Source organism: Stegodyphus dumicola, chromosome X1 (genome assembly GCF_044657685.1).
Source record: "Stegodyphus dumicola isolate Sdum_Otavi_A_Nest chromosome X1, ASM4465768v1".
In the NCBI taxonomy this organism is placed as follows: Eukaryota; Metazoa; Arthropoda; class Arachnida; order Araneae; family Eresidae; genus Stegodyphus; species Stegodyphus dumicola.
Window position 1 is genome coordinate 200,465,207 of NC_140780.1, and position 18,696 is coordinate 200,483,902.

At 32.0% G+C, this 18,696-nt stretch overlaps 1 protein-coding gene across 9 annotated transcripts in view; it reads right to left on the minus strand.

Moving 5' to 3' along the window:
- The window catches only part of LOC118202998 (uncharacterized), a 309,092-nt gene that overhangs the window by 74,740 nt on the left and 215,656 nt on the right, over nucleotides 1-18,696 (minus strand). For all 9 annotated transcript variants that reach the window (XR_015038645.1, XR_015038646.1, XR_015038647.1 and 6 more), the window contains one exon: nucleotides 10,157-10,401. Coding sequence is in view for 6 of the 9 variants with exons in the window: in XM_085807995.1 (XP_085664121.1) it covers nucleotides 10,157-10,401 (245 nt within the window). In the remaining 3 variants the exon portion in view is untranslated. The remainder of the gene's footprint in view (nucleotides 1-10,156; nucleotides 10,402-18,696) is intronic.

An 18,696-nucleotide genomic window follows, 5' to 3' on the forward strand; every position in this document is an offset into this window, starting at 1 on the left:
AATCATTAGCATAAAAATATCTTAATTTTGGGTTCAAGATTATTTTAGAAATGAAATTTATTTTACTTATTTCTTAGATATCATACAGAACAATGTGGTAATATTTATTTTTCCCTTATGGCCTCACCAGTGGTTAAATGGTTAAGACAGCTGGATACATGCAGTTTGACCTAGGTTCAAACCCAAATGAATGAACAGGTTTGCCTGTTTGGTTTTCGCAGTTTTCTCCATGTGCAACAAGATCTAATTTCCCATGGAATGGGCTCCATGAAAGCTGATAGCTGTTGTGTGCTTTGTTATATTTAAATAACTCTAACTCTCATACTATGACATCTATCACACTGAATAAAGATAGAAGATTTTGAAACAAGTTTTTAAATAAGATTCCAGATCTCCACAGAAGAGCATCTAAAATTGCTAAGCACAGGTATAGTTCGACCGTCTATTGCGAAGCCTCTGTTGGCATTTCGCCAAAACACATAGAATCATCCCAAAGGGGCGTCAGTTAAGTGATGCGAGGTGAGGGATCATGTCAAAGTTCTTTCTTCGTTGGTAAAAAGGAATTTTTATGATCGACGGAGGGAAAATCCTTATGTCATCGGGTGATGATGTTGCATCAATTGTCTTTCGTGCCTTTAGTTTTTTTTCTTTTTTTTAGATTTGTAGAAAAAATATGAATAAATTATTAAAAAATAAATAAACTATTAAAAATTATAAAAGAAGCTCTTGAAAGCGTAACAATAGAAAAATGGAAAAAGTACTGTACTCATGTAGAAATAGTAGAAAATGACGACTGGAAAGAAGATGGTTTGATTGAAGATTTATGCGAATCTTTGATTATTTCCTCTGACGACGAGGAAGAGAACTTGGATATGTGTAGTGACTGTGATACAAAATAATAAGTACTGAGGTAAGAAATTTCGTTTTTTTAGCTGCCCAGTACATGTAATGCTCTGCATATGGCTTTCAGTGCAAAAATCAAAGTGATGTAATATTTATTTATTACAATATAGTTATTATAATTACTATAATTACTCAATAAATATAATAATTATTTATCACTGTATAATCATTATAATTAATTAACAGGAAATTTTTGTCAGTGTGTAATAATGCAGATAGATCATAGCTTGAAGATAAAAAAGATAAACTAATTATCAATTACAACGTAATTATAATAATTATTATTGCCATATAATTATTATAATTAATTATAATAATAACTAATTAATGAAAATCATAAATAAAATATAATTGAATAATTATAATAAAATTTACTTATTTTTTTATAAAATAATGTTATACTGCAAAACTAATTTTAGAAAACACTTGCATTTTTAAGAATATACAAAAATGCCTAATATTAAACACAATTTAATAAAATAGCTAATAATAAATGATGATCAGCATATCAACTTAGATTACTTAAAAGTAATTTTGTCTTCTTATGTCTGTGCCCTTTGAATGCTGTGGAAATAAACAGGGAAAAAGTAAAACAGAAAAAATCCCTATGACATGATTCCACCCTGATTCCATCCACCCCATTTTGAGAATAAAGTGGTGCAATGAATGCGTGTTTGAGCTCATGGTCGCCGGTAAGATGGTCGAACTATAGTTCGACAAGAATTCAAATCCTGGCGAACGAGCTGGTTGCATTGAAGTTTTCTTGGCTTTTTTTTACAAGTGCAATGTGAATACAAACCAGATCCTCTTAGAAAGGTTCCTTTCTCTTGGGTACAACTGTGTGCTTTGCCATAAACCAAATACATTAAATCTGTCTGTATTGTATACAATTATAATTCTATATTTTTAAAGAAATCTTAAGGCAAAAACATGTAAATATCAAAATGCATGAGATGGTAAATATTTTTAAGCAATTAACATTTTAAGCAGCAAAATTTCAATTAAGCAAAGCTAAACATACTCATGAACAACTGAAAATTAGAGGAAAAAAACAAAATAAAATTGGTATAAAACTCTACGGGCTACGAAAGCAATCTAACAAAACTTTCTTTCCATCAGGAGCTAAAAAATTCTAATTAAATATGAAGGGTTGTATTTTTATAGCATATTAGTTAGATTTATGAGTACCTACTGAATGTTTAGTTTTCATAACCTTCATCATAATGGTGAAAAGATCATTAAGTGTGGGACAGGTGAAAAAATATTTTACATAAGATAATTTTTTCAAAATGAGAAGAAATGTCACAAGTGAGTATAAGTAATTATACAACTCACGTAATTATACAACTCAATTAATTAAAAATATGCAAAAATTCTGACAACTTTTCCCAAACAGAATAATATTTCTGCGTACAAGAAGCACAAATTTAGTTCACACATGGTATTTGTCGCTCTGAAAAGTAGGTCATCAAAGAATTTTAAACTACTTCCTGATAGGCTATCAAGCTCAGATTTTCTAAACATATTGATTGCAGATGATAATACAATATGGTAAAATGAGTTTTAGAAAATTCTATTTAATTTTTTTTAATTTAGCACATTTAATTTGATTTGATTTAACATTTAATTTGACATTAATTTTTGCATATATTTTTATTTATAAAACAAACAAAAAAAGTCTCAAAACTTTAATGATTGCAGCTGTATAAAATACTCTTAATAAATGCATAGATAAAATAAAATAATAAATAAATAAATTTTATACTGCATAATAAAATCTGTATAAAATTTACACAGGTGCAAACATTAAAATTTGTATTAAACTGCATGAATAAAATTTGTATAAAATTTTTAACGTAACTTCTAATTTTTGGGCGAATTACTGAAAGTCAGAAAATTTTTTTGTCTATTTGAGATGAGAAAAAACATTGGAAGTAAAAACAAAATGAAAAATTTCATTGAAGACGTGTTATTAAGACTAAAAATACAAAAATTTTAAAAAGTTAAAAAATTTTTTTTTTTTTTTTTTTATAAAATAAGCTTTTATTCAAAACTTATAAAATTCTTAATATGCCAACAGCAAAAAACAATTTATGGCATATTTTAATTAGAACAAGAGATTAATTAAGTCTCATTAGAATATTCACATGTAATTTATACCATGAATCATAAAAGTGTAGGCATTTAAATAACGAAATCAAATAGTCGAATCACAATGTCTAAAACATAAGCCCTTTATAAATATATCAACACACCATTATTATTCATGATTTTTTCATGATTTTCATGTTTTTTTAATTATTATTCATGATATAAAGTTGTAGATTATTTTTGTAAAGAATATTTTTGAATCTCTAATTCCTATTAATCTATGTAATAAATTATGGTATTCTTCTGTTATCAGAACCGGATTAAAAAATGCATGTATATATGGATGTATGTGTTTACACATATATGCACATAGACACATACACATGTGCATACATACATTCCTGAATACTTCCTGATAGCACAATAGTATCTAAATTACTTTTTGCTTTTTTATTCATTAATCATTTTATGAGTTATAAAATAAAAGCTTATTTTATAAAAATCTTTTTTTTTCTTTCATTATTTCATTTCTTAAACAACTAACACAGAAATTATTAATTCCTTTTCTATTCACTTTATAACTGGTAACAAATTTCTTGTTTCTTTAGAACCAGTGTAAGGCTTTCATCATAAAACATAATAAATAGTTCTTCCAGTGCTATTGAGGGTCATTACCTACTGTCTTGTCAGGATTGGAGGGACGCTTTTTTCCCTTTGGCATTTGAAGGTGAAAGTAAGACAAAAATCTGGGATAGTCATTCTCAACCTATCTTTTAATTCTTTAAAAAAAAATAAATAAATAAATTGGGGGATATATTTGAAATGACAAATTTCAGTTATGAACTGTTTAGGAGCCTGAATAACAGAATGAAAAAATCCAGGGTCAAACTGTTAAAGGGCGAGAGGTGGCTTTGATGATAAGAAATAAAACTAAATCGACATGCAATGCATTCATGAAGAACTTTATGAGAACAAACATACGTCAGGTATTAGCTAGTTACTAAGGTACTAATTTTATTGCAATATTAACACAAGAATTTAATGCTTGGTTGGAAGTGAGTGTTAGGTTTGCAAACCAGGTCATCCACTAAGTTCTGGATTAGTTGATTGGAACAATTAAATTCTAAAGCATATGCTTATGACACTATTTGAAGCGACTGTAAAAGTTAGGACAAGCCCATCCCATACCCATTATTCGCATCTAGAGAGATCCCAAATTTTATTACTGGACTAACACCATTTAAATCGATGTATGGTAGGATGTCAGAGTTGATGATATTAAAGTAATCATGAGCAGGAGAAATTCCATTACCTATAAAACTGGGTTAAGTGCAGTTGGGTATCTATAGGAGATAAAAATTAATTTACGAATGGCAGCAAAGCAAGCATCCAGAATCGCACAATTGAAATAAGGCGTATATGGCAAATATGCTAATTGAGAGGCAGTGCATAAAGCATTCAAAGCAACAGATCAAGTGTATCTATTAACCTTTAAAGGTCATCAATGAGCTTGGCTCACATATCAGTTATTCACCATAGTGGAAAACAACATACATAGCTCACACTACAAATTTCTGCTTAAATGGTAGCAAATGACACACAGAAGTGAGCTTGTTCGTCAATATAATCCAATGGTTTCTAACGTTACAAAAGAGTTCAACAGAACAGATAGCAGTAGGAGTATTAGATAATTTCTTGCATTATAAGGATGAATTTGGAAGGTTTTTCAGGGAATTTTATTCCTATGTTTTGAACGCACATTGTAGCTAGCAATGGCATCAAAGGTAAAGCTGAAGCACATTTTTTTTTTAATGAGGAACCCACTTCTGAAGATGAAAATCTTTTATTACATAATGAAAATGATGCGGATTCAGATACAGATTCAGCATTTGGGGCATGTTATCGGTCTGGCAGTCATTAGGCTGATCCAGACAAAGTGGAGGCCATCCAGAAATTGGCTAGGCTTCAAATGAAGAAGTAACTGAATGATGCTCTGTGTCTGTGTAATTATTACAGAGATCACACCTCACAATATTCAGGGACAGTTTACCCACTAACAGAGCTAACTGAAAAGAGAAGTTTTGAAAGGTTGGAAGATAATTTTAGTAGTGTTTATCATTCAATGTTAGATAAATAAAAATATACAGTCATTATTTTTTTATTATTATGATATTATATGCTTTGTTGATTTGAAAATTAATGGTCTAACATGTCTTGCTGGGTTTTAAAAATTCAGTACAAAAACATCATTATGCTCACACATTAATAACACCTTAAACAATAATGGCAAATAAAGTATTATTTTTATTAAATTCATTACTTATAATAATACAATGTAAGTTTTTGTTATTTTTTAAAAATCAGAGTAAAGCAGTAATTTTCTATAAAGAAGCATGCAAATTTTCCTCTTCAAAAAGGTCTCCACTCAGAGACAGCGACATTTAACAAAGCATCTAGAGAGAAAACAAGTGTTATCTGTTCCCAACTTGAATGATAGATATCCTGCACATTTGGGAAGAAAGAACTGCTTAATCTCGCAACCGCCAAAGTGTTAGTTCTAAATTCTAGTAATATATTCTATGCTAGGTGGACAGGATACACACATACAGCAACTCACTGTAATGCAAATTCTTATACAGTGAAACTGAAAGATGGTGATTATAAAGAGGGTTTATGTAAATAAAATTAGGAAACTGAATCCAAATGTACAAGCAGTGGGTGTAATATTTGAGAATGAGAAAGAACTAGAAAGAGCCCATGCCACACCAAGCATGAATGATAAGTCAGATCATTTTTGTCTTTGCATGGTACACTTAAGTCATTTAGATGTTGATAAAAGGAAAGATATGATGAAGTTGTTGGGTAAATATAAAAACTTAATTCCTTAAGCATTAAGACCCCAAGTAGGCAAACAAGATGAAGAAATGTTATCAATGATACTGACTGAAGAAACTAATCTGCAAATTTCAAACTTTGTTGTCTGTATCATGCAGAAAGATGCTCCTTTATGAATGTGTGTTGATTTTAGATCTTTAAATGAAGTTAAAAAACTGAGCAATTTCTCCATGTGAAACCCAAAGAACTGCTACTCCATACTGGAAAAACCAATGTGATATCAACTGTAGATTTTTCTCAAAGAATATTGGACCATACCCTTGGAAAAGGAGAGCCAAACATTAGGGTGCTTCAAGAAACTCAGCCAAGTATTGATTTAAAGTCGTGTCTTTCAGGCTGTACACCACTACAGGTTCTTTCCATAGAGTAATGAATCGAAAAATCACTAACTATTAAGATTTCATTCAAGCCTATGTTTATGATATAGCAGTTTATTGAGAGAGCTAATATGAACACTTAGTGCATATTGACACTACTTTTTTAAACTGTTAAAACTAAGGTTTTTCAGTAAATCTTGAGAAATGTTCCTTTGCTAAGACTCATGTGAAGCATTTGTATGTTATCAGTCTGGCAGTCTTCAGGCTGATTCTGACAAAGTGGAGGCCATCCAGAAATTGGCTAGGCTTCAAATGAAGAAGTAACTGAACGATGCTCTGTGTCTGTGTAATTATTACAGAGATTACACCTCACATTATGCAGAGACAGTTTACTCACTAACAGAGCTCATTGAAAAGAGAATTTCTGAGATGAATGGAGAAATACAACAAGGCATCTGAGGAATTAAAAGGGTGTCTTATGGAGACACACAGCGTTTATACCACAGTTCTAAAGTTACCTTTTAGAATTCAGTATGATGCATCCTCAACAGGTATTAGTGCCTGCTTATCTCAATGGACTGATGATGTGATGTATCCAATTATTTATGCTAGGTAGAAATTAACCAAAGTGCAGCTATTGGAAAGGAAGTGGATGCTGTAATCTAGTGCTAGAAAAAGCTCGAAATGTGGGTGGATCTTTGGATTATGTGTAAAAACAAATATGGATCACAATACATTAACGTTCATCATCAGGAATGCATCGGAATCTTCTAAGCTGCAGTGATGGCCATTATCCAAATATGATACAACAATTTCATAAGGTCCAGGTGTCAAGTTGACCAATGCTGATACGATGTCCATATTGGAGACTATCGAGTGACTGGAGTGAAAAGGAACACTTTAGGCATCTAACTATCAAGTGACTAGCATGAAAAAAAGCTCTTTATATATATATATATAAACTCTTAAGCTTTTTTCTTTTTTCCCACAGCTATTATGTGGAAACAAAACATTGAATCATTCTATTGCATTCTACAATAATTTTGATTATTAACTGTTTATAGAAGTGGTTTTAGAATAGATGTAGATGTAATATACTAGCATAATGTAGTACTTTTATTATGTATCTTCCAGTTTCATTATTTGATTGAACTGGTGACATTAATATATAAGTGACTTTCTTGATGTTACCATTCTTTTGGTCATATTTTCAATACGATTTTACCCTGTTTCAATTTTCAATTAGGTATGTGATATATGGGTGATGTCAGCTAATGCATGGGAGTTTATTGCTCTCAGACAGAGAGGCACATAAAGTAAGTTGTTGAAGAGAAGACCTAGAGAGGGGTCTAAGTAGCAGAAGGGCTCATAAGAGCCAATACTTGTAATGGAACTATACTGCAAATATTGTAATTATGTATATAGTTCAATTATTTTTAGTTCAGTTTAGTCGAATCAATGTGTAGCTGTATGTGTGTGAAAAATACCCAAGATATAAAGAGGTGTTAATTATTATTTTGAGAAGGTAGAAAGTAAATGAATATCACAATGCTTCCCCCCAAAATAGAAAAAGTTTGTGGTGAATGAATTTTTACATAAGTATCAAGATTGAGATCTTTATAACATAGATGAAATTGGTTTTATCTTCTTAGGAAAGACAGTTTTTAGTCCAAAAAAACATTATGATCGTGAAACGAATCGGATATTGTGTACACATGACTAGCATCAAGAAATGAAATCTGTCACTGGTACATATTTAACATCAAGGTGCCTTAAAAGAATTAAGGTGGAATGCCTGTCTGTTAGCATTCAAAGCTGGGTTAGCATTTAGAGCTAACCCTTAACTATGGGCACCTTTTGCACTTTAAGAAGAAATAATCAAAGAACTAATAAAAAATCTCAAACTGAGAAGCAAAAAGCTTTTATTAGTGTGAAAAACTATAAAGTTCATACTGAAATCAAAGGACAGAAAGCCACTGGGTTGATACAGATGCTATTGCATGTCACATCAGTTATGTGACCTCTGGACTTATCTTGAGTTTTAAAGGTCATTTTTGAAAGTTCCAGGCCAAATATTGCATCAAAGCTACCGATGACAGCAATGACTTCTACCATTTTGATTATCAATACATTTTCAAAAGAACAACTCTCATAAGAAATACAAAAAATTGCTTTTAACACTACAGATTTTTTTGGCTGAAAATTAAACATTAGAAGGTAACGAGACTAGTGTGAAGTATAATTGTTTGCTTCTGTAGCGTTTGATGAAGTTGCTAATTGTGGGAAAATTGTACAAAAATCGTGCCTCCACCACTATCGTATTGCATCTGTATCAGGTGAAGCAATAATTCCTGACATCATAGCAGACATAAAAGCACCCGCTGACAATGGAACTTCCAAAAGTGATAACTAGGAAATTTCTCAAAAGCTCCCTGCTTAAAGAACTTTTTGCAATAAAAGACCTCTTTTGAGAGTTCACAGAATTTTAAAATGTGATGTTGTTGAATGAGGAAACAAATTCAAAAGATCAAAAATGATGCCAATTAATTTTAAAATAATTTTCTTTGCAATAATGTGATAGGTATTATGTTTATTGCTTCATATAAATGTTTAAAATAGACATAATACTTAATCAGAATTATATAAAATTTTGCTTCATTTAATTTTTTTATTCACTTGTAGCAATAAAAACTTACATTACAAGTCACTCTAGCTAACAGATGTTTTCTTGGTCCCAGGGAACAACAAGGGAGGACAACAACAAGGCTTGATTGAGATGACTGATGATACTAGAGTAGCTGTTTTACTTCACGTTAAAAATGAAAGCAACCTGTGATGTATTTTGTATTGTGAAAGGAAGCGTTAACTGTGATTAAGGCATGCATGAAAAGAATACTGACAACTCATACAAATGTATATGGTTACAGGAAACATTTAAATATGCCTTAGCTGTTCTACAATCCACGAGAATGACCAAAGGTTCTATAAAAGCCAAGTCACAAGCCTTATGCACCCTTAGAATTCCAGTCAAATTAGCATATTTTTACCAGACATTTTTCTAATCTAAATTCTTTCAGTGATGAAAAGCTAAAGGGTAAAAATTCATAGGGAAAAAATGACAAAATTTCCCACTCATCTAGATCATAATTCTGATTGTCTGCACAACTGAACACAGTATTCTGGCTCCAGACATCTACTCTCACATAAAACAGACCCTGAAAAATCTTAATCTTTGTGATATTTTGATAATGGTATATCATAGTTTACTATGAGTTTCGATTGCTACTTAAGAGCACATTATAAGGGTGTATACCTCATATTATAAGAAACTAACATATACAGTATATTCTACAACCATCTATATTTACTTTGCATGGAGTTTTTGCAGTTTTTCTCTACATAAGTAAATAACAGCTGATTTCTTCTGAGAATGTCTTTCATGAAGATATCTTTCCAGCCAGGCAGTTCTCAAGTGTTAATTACAAATAAACCAACAAACTGAAATCCTTTTTTTATAGAATTTTATAACATATCTACTCTTTTACTTTTTTTATTTACCTACAACTACTATATTAGACAGCATTCCCCTTTAGCAATGTATTTTTTTTAAAAGTTGAACTGCATTAAACTTATTTTTATTTATAGACATTGAATTTAAGCTTAAAAATTTCATTACAAAATATCTTTAGAGTTTTTAAATTCTAATTGCCTAATTCTATTTAATTACTAGAAGTTATTAAGTGATACTTAAAGCACATGGAAAGAGGAATATTCCTAAGCTCAAAAACTAACATTTCAATGACAATAAAGTTCTATACATAGAAAAATTAAAAACATTAGTGTAGTAAAACAGCAAAATACTAAAGTTCAGTTACAACAGGAAAACACATTTTTATACAAATAAAACCTCAAAATTGTGTTGTAAAATTAAGTGATTAAAAAATACCTACTTGATGAAGTTGCTGCATAGAAAGATGGTGCTAATGAAGCTGATGGTAAAGGATGTCTAACAACAGAGGTAGGACTAGTAAGCTCTCCCATTTGTGAAACAGCATTTACTTGTATAGGGGCAGGTCCACGTATAAGACTTTTTGAACATCGTGATATTGGCCCATACTTGGAAACCAATGGTGGATCAAAAGGAATAAATTCATCTTTTTCTGATGGACAGAACAAGGTGCAGTTAGGGCAGTCCCTGCAGTAGAGAAAAAAAAAGCAAACAACTAAAACTTGAATTCAATATATTATGAAAATATAATTGTCTATTGAAATAATATTTACACATTTAAGACAGAGACTGGACTGCAAATGAATATTATAAGACAATACAATGATTCTTCAACTATAGCCCCTCCCAAAAAAAACCATGCCTATCCTAAAAATAAGATGAAAGAAAAAACTGCAAATAGCTTTTCCAAACTTCTTTATATAATATTTGTAGTATTCTGCTAACTATTGTTTTCTAATGAAGATATAATTAGTGCTGGATGAATATGTAGGAAGAGCTGTCAAATATTTACCATTAAAAGGCCAAAATTTGTTTCATTATGTTGCATATTACAAATGACATACATTAATCAAAAATATTTCCTGTTGAAAAATTAATAATAATTAGACTTCACAACACATTAAGTTCAGTATTCTATATTACTGAATGCAGTATTAAACAAAGCACTTTAAATTCTAGAATGAATAAGGAAAAATATTGATACATATTAGTTTTTAACATTCATATGAAATTATGTTCTATGCAAATGGACTTTATGCAAAGTGAGTAATATAAATAAAAACAGTTTCCAAATTAACACATTAAAACAGATGAAGATTAATCACCATACTGCTAGCTTTCCAAATATTTAAGAATTAACATATAGCACATAAAATTTTGAAAAGCAATGAAACTGAAATTTGCTTTATTTGAAAAATTTCATTAGGTATAGCAAATGATAAAAATTTATTCTTCTGGAAATAGCACTTAAGTTATATATTTGAAATTAGCATAATAATAGTCACCGAACGATAAATGATACTGATCCTGCTTCAAAATTTTAACATTTTTGTTGCCATTTCACTCAATCAAGACTTACAGGAAGAAATAGAATTTGTGTGCTCCCAAAATAAGAGGTTACAGATGAAAAACAAAGCTATGGCATGACTATCAAATGTTTAAAATAAGACTAATAATTAGAATAAGTCTGTCCCAAACTTTAAGTGATGAGCTATTGGAAAGAAAGTACAGTACTACAGTTTATGTAGTTAGTAGTAACACTTACACAGGGTAATTTTATTTAAATTTACTATAACTTCAGAAACATCCTTAAAACATGAAAACTCTTCTAAAGCATTTATCATTTTTCATCCACACGTTACATTCAATGGAGTTAAAGGCTGTTGATATCCATCATATGTCATATTAACATATGCAATATTTAAAATATTTTTGCAAGTAAAATATTATTCATCTAAGGGCTCTAATGAGATTTTATGTTTCTGCTCTTCATATGAAGAATAAACACAGAAACAGTTACGATGCCACCGAATTTGGAGGATATTCTCACTCAAGCACCATGTGAATACACTGTTCTGAAAAAAAAAAAAAAAAAAAATCAAAGCACCAAGAAGAACTTTTGCAATTGGGACGAAATTTGGTATGCAAAAACATTTTGATCGAACATGCAAATGATCAAAGTTTCAAGGCAAATGAACAGGAATAGCAATAGTAGAAGGCATTTCTAGTGCGCAATTCGAAAAGTATAAAACCAATAATGGAGGTGGAAAAATTTATCTTTTTTCGCTGCTGCCATTGTAATTCTGTAGAGAAGAAACTAAAGATGCCATTATGACAATATCGAAGACCTTACATACAACTAAACGACTTCGAACATGGTCACATTGTAGGGTTGCGTGAAGCTGGGTGGTCATATCGAGCAATAGGCCGCCATCTGCAGCGTTCAGACACTGCTGTGCAAAAATGTTGGCAGCTATGGTTGCTACAAGGAAATTGCCGACGAAATGAAGACCATAGAGCAAAAATGCGAGGCAAGATAGGATGATTATTCGCCAGGCTTGACCCGCCCCCTACCGTATCACTGTCGACTATCCAACGCAATACAGCAATGTCTATACCTCCCGTGGCACCGCACACCATCTCACGGCGCTTGCCCGAGGTGGGATTACGCTCACAGAGGCCTTTAAGACGTTTGCTCCACAACATCAAAGGAGTTGTCTGGAGTGGTGTCGCAGCCAATCATCATAGATGCCATCAGACTGGCATCGTATAGTGTTCAGCTATGAATCCCGCTTCACTCTTGAAGCTGATGACCACCGTGTTCGTGTCTGGAGAGGACAGGGCCAGCGATCTCAATCAGGCTACTAATTTGAACACTCAATGGGTGATTGTGAGTCGTGAGCAGGTACTATGACCTTGATTTTTTAATCATTTTATTATCTGTGTATGAGCTAATAGCAACCACTTCCTTCATGGTGCTTGATTTTTTTGCAAGAGTGTGTATATCATCTTTTTGATGAATTCTGAAGTTTCAGCACATTTCATAAAAAGATTATAAAATATCTAAACATTCAACATAGATAAATTAAGTGTTGACACTTGATGCTTTGTAATCTTTATTATATAATACTCAGTTAAAATACAATTTGTTCAAGTACAAATTGTATTTAACTGTAATAAATAAAAATTGTATTTAAATAAATAAGTTTAAACAAATATTCGTAAGTCAAAATTATAGAATATTATCAATAAGCATGAAATATATGTTGGTATGCATATAGTGATGGACTGTCGCCAATAGCGCGATAAACTGTATGAACTGGAAAACCTGCAAAAGAGTTAACTGCGTAATTCTCTTATTCTTTACATTTACTTTTCTCACTCCTTCATGAAAGGACAGTGATATGACACTCTCTATAATATAACACCTTTTTCAATGTATATATTTGGAATACTAACGAATTTTTATCTATTTTCCTGTATTAATAAAGAATGTGTTTTGTGATCTTATTATTTCCGTCTACACCTATTTTGGATTACAAGTTAATTAGGTATGATCTCGCTTGATGCTGCGCTGGATACAAGGTAAGAAGAATCATTTTGCTCTCTATTTTTATTAATTTGTTGTGAAATTTCGAGGCTATAAAAATGTTTTACAACAAAAGATTATGAGTCCTGAAGAAAAGATCATAGCTAATTAAATAATAATAAAGAAAAAAAATCATAAACACTAAACTGTAGTTTCATATGAAAAAAGAAAATTAATTTTTTTGACGATACAAAAATGTTGAATTCAAGTCAAATGCAAATTGCAAAACTGAATTCTAGCAATTACTCAACATGGAAATTCAAAATGCAAATGCTACTAATAAAGGAGGTTCTTTAAGATGCAATCGAAGATGTACCTCCAAGCCCCATTACAGAATAATGGAATAAACGGGATCAGCAATGTCGTGCGATGATAAATTTATTTATCGAAGACAGACAATTAATTCACATTAAACATGAAACTACTGCTAAAGCCACCTGGGAAAAACTCAGGCAAGTACATGAAACGTCTAATCTTTCAAGTAAACTATTTCTTTTGCAAAAGCTTTACAGTTTGAAGCTTGAAGAAGACAGAAATATGTAAACACATATAAATACATTACTGGAGTTAGTCGATAAACTCAAATCAGCAGGTAAGAAAGAACATAAAGACGAACACGTTTCGGCACTTTCGCTTTGTTCAATGCCTAGTTCTTAATGCCTAGTTCTCAATGCCTTGTTTTACAAAGGCATACAGGCCTTAACTCCTGATGTGATCGTAAGGGCACCATTTATTATGACAGCAGGTCATCTTTAGTCATCCTCCATATATCTTTAACAGCTCAACGATATGTTGATACCATCCTGCAGCCGATTTCACTACCCTTCATGGCACGCCATCCCGGGGCCATTTTCCAACAAGATAATGCCAGGCCACATACCGCTCGCATATCTCTGGACTGTCTCTGTATGGCTGACACTCTTCCTTGGTCAGCAAGGTCAAAGGACCTTTCACCAATCAAGCATGTCTGGGGCATAGTAGGCCGCCAGATTCGGGCACGACAAAATATCACTGATCTGCAGCGACAACTGATGAATACCTGGCTGAATGTGTCATAGGATGACATTAGGAACCTCTACCATTTCTTGCCTCGAGGAATTCAAGCATGCATTGCTGACAGGGGCGGCTCGACCAACTACTAATTTGAACACTCAATGGGTGATTGTGAGTCGTGAGCAGGTACTATGACCTTGATTTTTTAATCATTTTATTATCTGTGTATGAGCTAATAGCAACCACTTCCTTCATGGTGCTTGATTTTTTTGCAAGAGTGTGTATATCATCTTTTTGATGAATTCTGAAGTTTCAGCACATTTCATAAAAAGATTATAAAATATCTAAACATTCAACATAGATAAATTAAGTGTTGACACTTGATGCTTTGTAATCTTTATTATATAATACTCAGTTAAAATACAATTTGTTCAAGTACAAATTGTATTTAACTGTAATAAATAAAAATTGTATTTAAATAAATAAGTTTAAACAAATATTCGTAAGTCAAAATTATAGAATATTATCAATAAGCATGAAATATATGTTGGTATGCATATAGTGATGGACTGTCGCCAATAGCGCGATAAACTGTATGAACTGGAAAACCTGCAAAAGAGTTAACTGCGTAATTCTCTTATTCTTTACATTTACTTTTCTCACTGCTTCATGAAAGGACAGTGATATGACACTCTCTATAATATAACACCTTTTTCAATGTATATATTTGGAATACTAACGAATTTTTATCTATTTTCCTGTATTAATAAAGAATGTGTTTTGTGATCTTATTATTTCCGTCTACACCTATTTTGGATTACAAGTTAATTAGGTATGATCTCGCTTGATGCTGCGCTGGATACAAGGTAAGAAGAATCATTTTGCTCTCTATTTTTATTAATTTGTTGTGAAATTTCGAGGCTATAAAAATGTTTTACAACAAAAGATTATGAGTCCTGAAGAAAAGATCATAGCTAATTAAATAATAATAAAGAAAAAAAACCGTAAACACTAAACTGTAGTTTCATATGAAAAAAGAAAATTAATTTTTTTGACGATACAAAAATGTTGAATTCAAGTCAAATGCAAATTGCAAAACTGAATTCTAGCAATTACTCAACATGGAAATTCAAAATGCAAATGCTACTAATAAAGGAGGTTCTTTAAGATGCAATCGAAGATGTACCTCCAAGCCCCATTACAGAATAATGGAGTAAACGGGATCAGCAATGTCGTGCGATGATAAATTTATTTATCGAAGACAGACAATTAATTCACATTAAACATGAAACTACTGCTAAAGCCACCTGGGAAAAACTCAGGCAAGTACATGAAACGTCTAATCTTTCAAGTAAACTATTTCTTTTGCGAAAGCTTTACAGTTTGAAGCTTGAAGAAGACAGAAATATGTAAACACATATAAATACATTACTGGAGTTAGTCGATAAACTCAAATCAGCAGGTAAGAAAGAACATAAAGACGAACACGTTTCGGCACTTTCGCTTTGTTCAATGCCTAGTTCTTACGATACGCTCATTACGGCTCTTGAAGCCAAAGCAGAATCGGAACTGAATCCAGAATTCTTAAAAGGGAAATTAATTGACGAATTTAACAAGAGAGTTGAAAATAATTCATCAGATTCAAAGGCATTTAAAGCCTCATTTAAAAACAAGACAAAGAGAGAAAAGTTTTGCTCATATTGTCATAAAAATAACCATTTTAGATCAGAGTGTTATCATCTAAAATCGAAACAAAAAAATGAACTGCGCCAAAACTCAAAGAAAAAGTACGCGGATTCTAAAACACGCCAAGAAAAGAATGTGGGTAACCTCGCGATGAATCTACAACTAACAAAAATTAAAACACCGGAAATCGAATCCAGACGTGATAGCGTCACTCTGTCTACTAACTACACCGTACATCAATCATCCGAGAGTTTTATTTTCGACAGCGGAGCAAGTAGCCACCTGGTAAATAATAAGAAATATTTCACGGAATGTAAACCCACAAATCCGTCAGATATTATAACTGCGAATGTATTAAATCGTATTATATTCAACGTATTAAATCAACGGCGATAGGAACTGTCCATTTTAAAACATTAAATGCTAAACAAAAAATAACTGAAGTTCTCTTATCAGAAGTTTCATATGCTCCTGAATTAGAAATGAATTTAATCTCAATTAAGAAAATAATGGAAAAAGGACTTTCGTTTCTGTTTAAAGGAAATAAATGTATGATCATGAAGGGAGATCAGATTATTCTAGAATCTCATGCAATTAACAATCTTTACCAAATTAAACCAATAGACAGGAATAATGAACCATCAGCTCATGTAGCATTTCAGTGCAAAAATGAGAACTGTGTTCAACTTTGGCATAGACGGCTTGGTCACAGAAACTATGATGCAATCAAACAACTTGTAAACAAAGAACTCGCTGAAGGAATTAAACTAGATAATTGTAAACATGACACCAAATGCATTCAGTGCATAAAATGTAAACTAACTGATTTTCCGTATCCCAAAGAATCGAAATTCAGAGCATCTAAACCGCTAGAACTCGTTCACACTGATGTTTTAGGACCAGTACAAACACCGTCTGTCAGTGGATACCTATACTTCGTAACTTTTATTGATGAATACAGCAGGTTCACAATGATTTACCTAATGAAAAAGAAAAATGAAGTAATTTCTAAACTAAAACAATTTATTGCTCTTACAAACAATAAATTCGGGACAAAGGTAAAAATGTTAAGATGTGATAACGGTGGTGAGTACACAAGTAAGGAACTTGAAGAATATCTTATAAAACATGGTATAAATCACCAGCTTACTGAACCGTATTGTCCAGCACAAAATAAAGTCAGTGAACGCAAAAATAGGTCTTTGATGGAGATGACAAGATGTCTTTTAGCTGACTCAGGTCAACCTCACAGATACTGGGCCGAAGCAGTGCTGACTGCAAATTATTTACAAAATCGTATGCCTACAAAACCAAATGCAAAAACATACGAATTACAGAATAACAAGAAACCCAACCTCTCTCATCTGAGGACTTTCGGGTGCAAGGCTTTTGCTTACATCCATAAATCTAAAAGAGGTAAACTGGATGATACTGCTATAGAAGGAATACTCATCGGATACGACAGCAGAAGTAAAGGCTACAGAGTTTTAATTCCTGGAGACAAAATTATAATAAGTAGATCGATACAATTTATTGAAGACACTGGAACTGACGAGCCTGTAATCATCTATTTAAACCAGGATGAAGAAAATTCTAAGGAAGAAAGCTCAGAATGGGAAGAAATAAAAAATAGAAGAACCCGAAGAGGAAGAAATAGAACACGAAGAACCGTTGGAACTCAGAAGACCGAACAGATCCACAAAAGGAAAACCTCCTGATCATTACGGATTCCATGTCAAATATCCAATCTTCCCCCCGAACCCAAAACCTGGAAGGAAATTCAAAGTTTCGAAGAAAATGAAAAAAGAAAATGGCTAACAGCTGTCCGAGAAGAAATTAATTCACTAGAAGAAAACAACACTTGAGAATTAGTTGATTTACCAAAAGGAAGAAAACCAATAGGATGCAAATGGTCTTTCAAGACAAAGCTCAATGTAGAAGGGAAAATTGAAAGATACAAAGCCAGATTAGTCGCAAAAGGATTTAGCCAGAAGTTTGGATCTGACTATGATGAAACCTTTGCTCCTGTAGTAAAATACACAACGCTACAAACCTTCCTATGTGCAGCTTCGTATAAAAACATGTCTGTCAGACATATCGATGTCAAAACAGCTTTCCTTCATGGAGAACTAGAAGAAATTTACATGACTCAACCCGAAGGATACTCAAAAGCTGGAAATGAAAATAAAGTTTGCAAGCTGAATAAATCTATATATGGTTTAAAACAAGCCACTAGAGCTTGGAATCTGAAAATTGGAAAAATACTTCTAAACATGTCATTTAAACAAAGTAAAGCAGACCCATGCTTGTTTTTCAAAAACATCAATGGAAAATTCATGCATATAATATTATATGTAGATGATATGCTTATAGGAAGTGAAAGAGAAGATATAATGGAAACAATCCAACAATTGAATGCTAAATTTGAAATCAAAAACCTAGGAGAAGTCACCTACTACCTCGGCATAAACATTGAAAGATTTAAGGATGGAACTTTTGCCATAAACCAAAAGAATAAAATCGAAGAAATAGCTCAAAAGTTTGGACTCCAGAATGAAAAACCAACATATACACCAATGGAAACAAATTACTGCAAACTAGAAGCTGAAGACAACCTTCTAGAGGATAATACAGAATATAGACAAGCAGCAGGGGCATTATTATATATTGCAACAATCAGCAGACCAGATATAGCATGTGCACTCAATCTACTG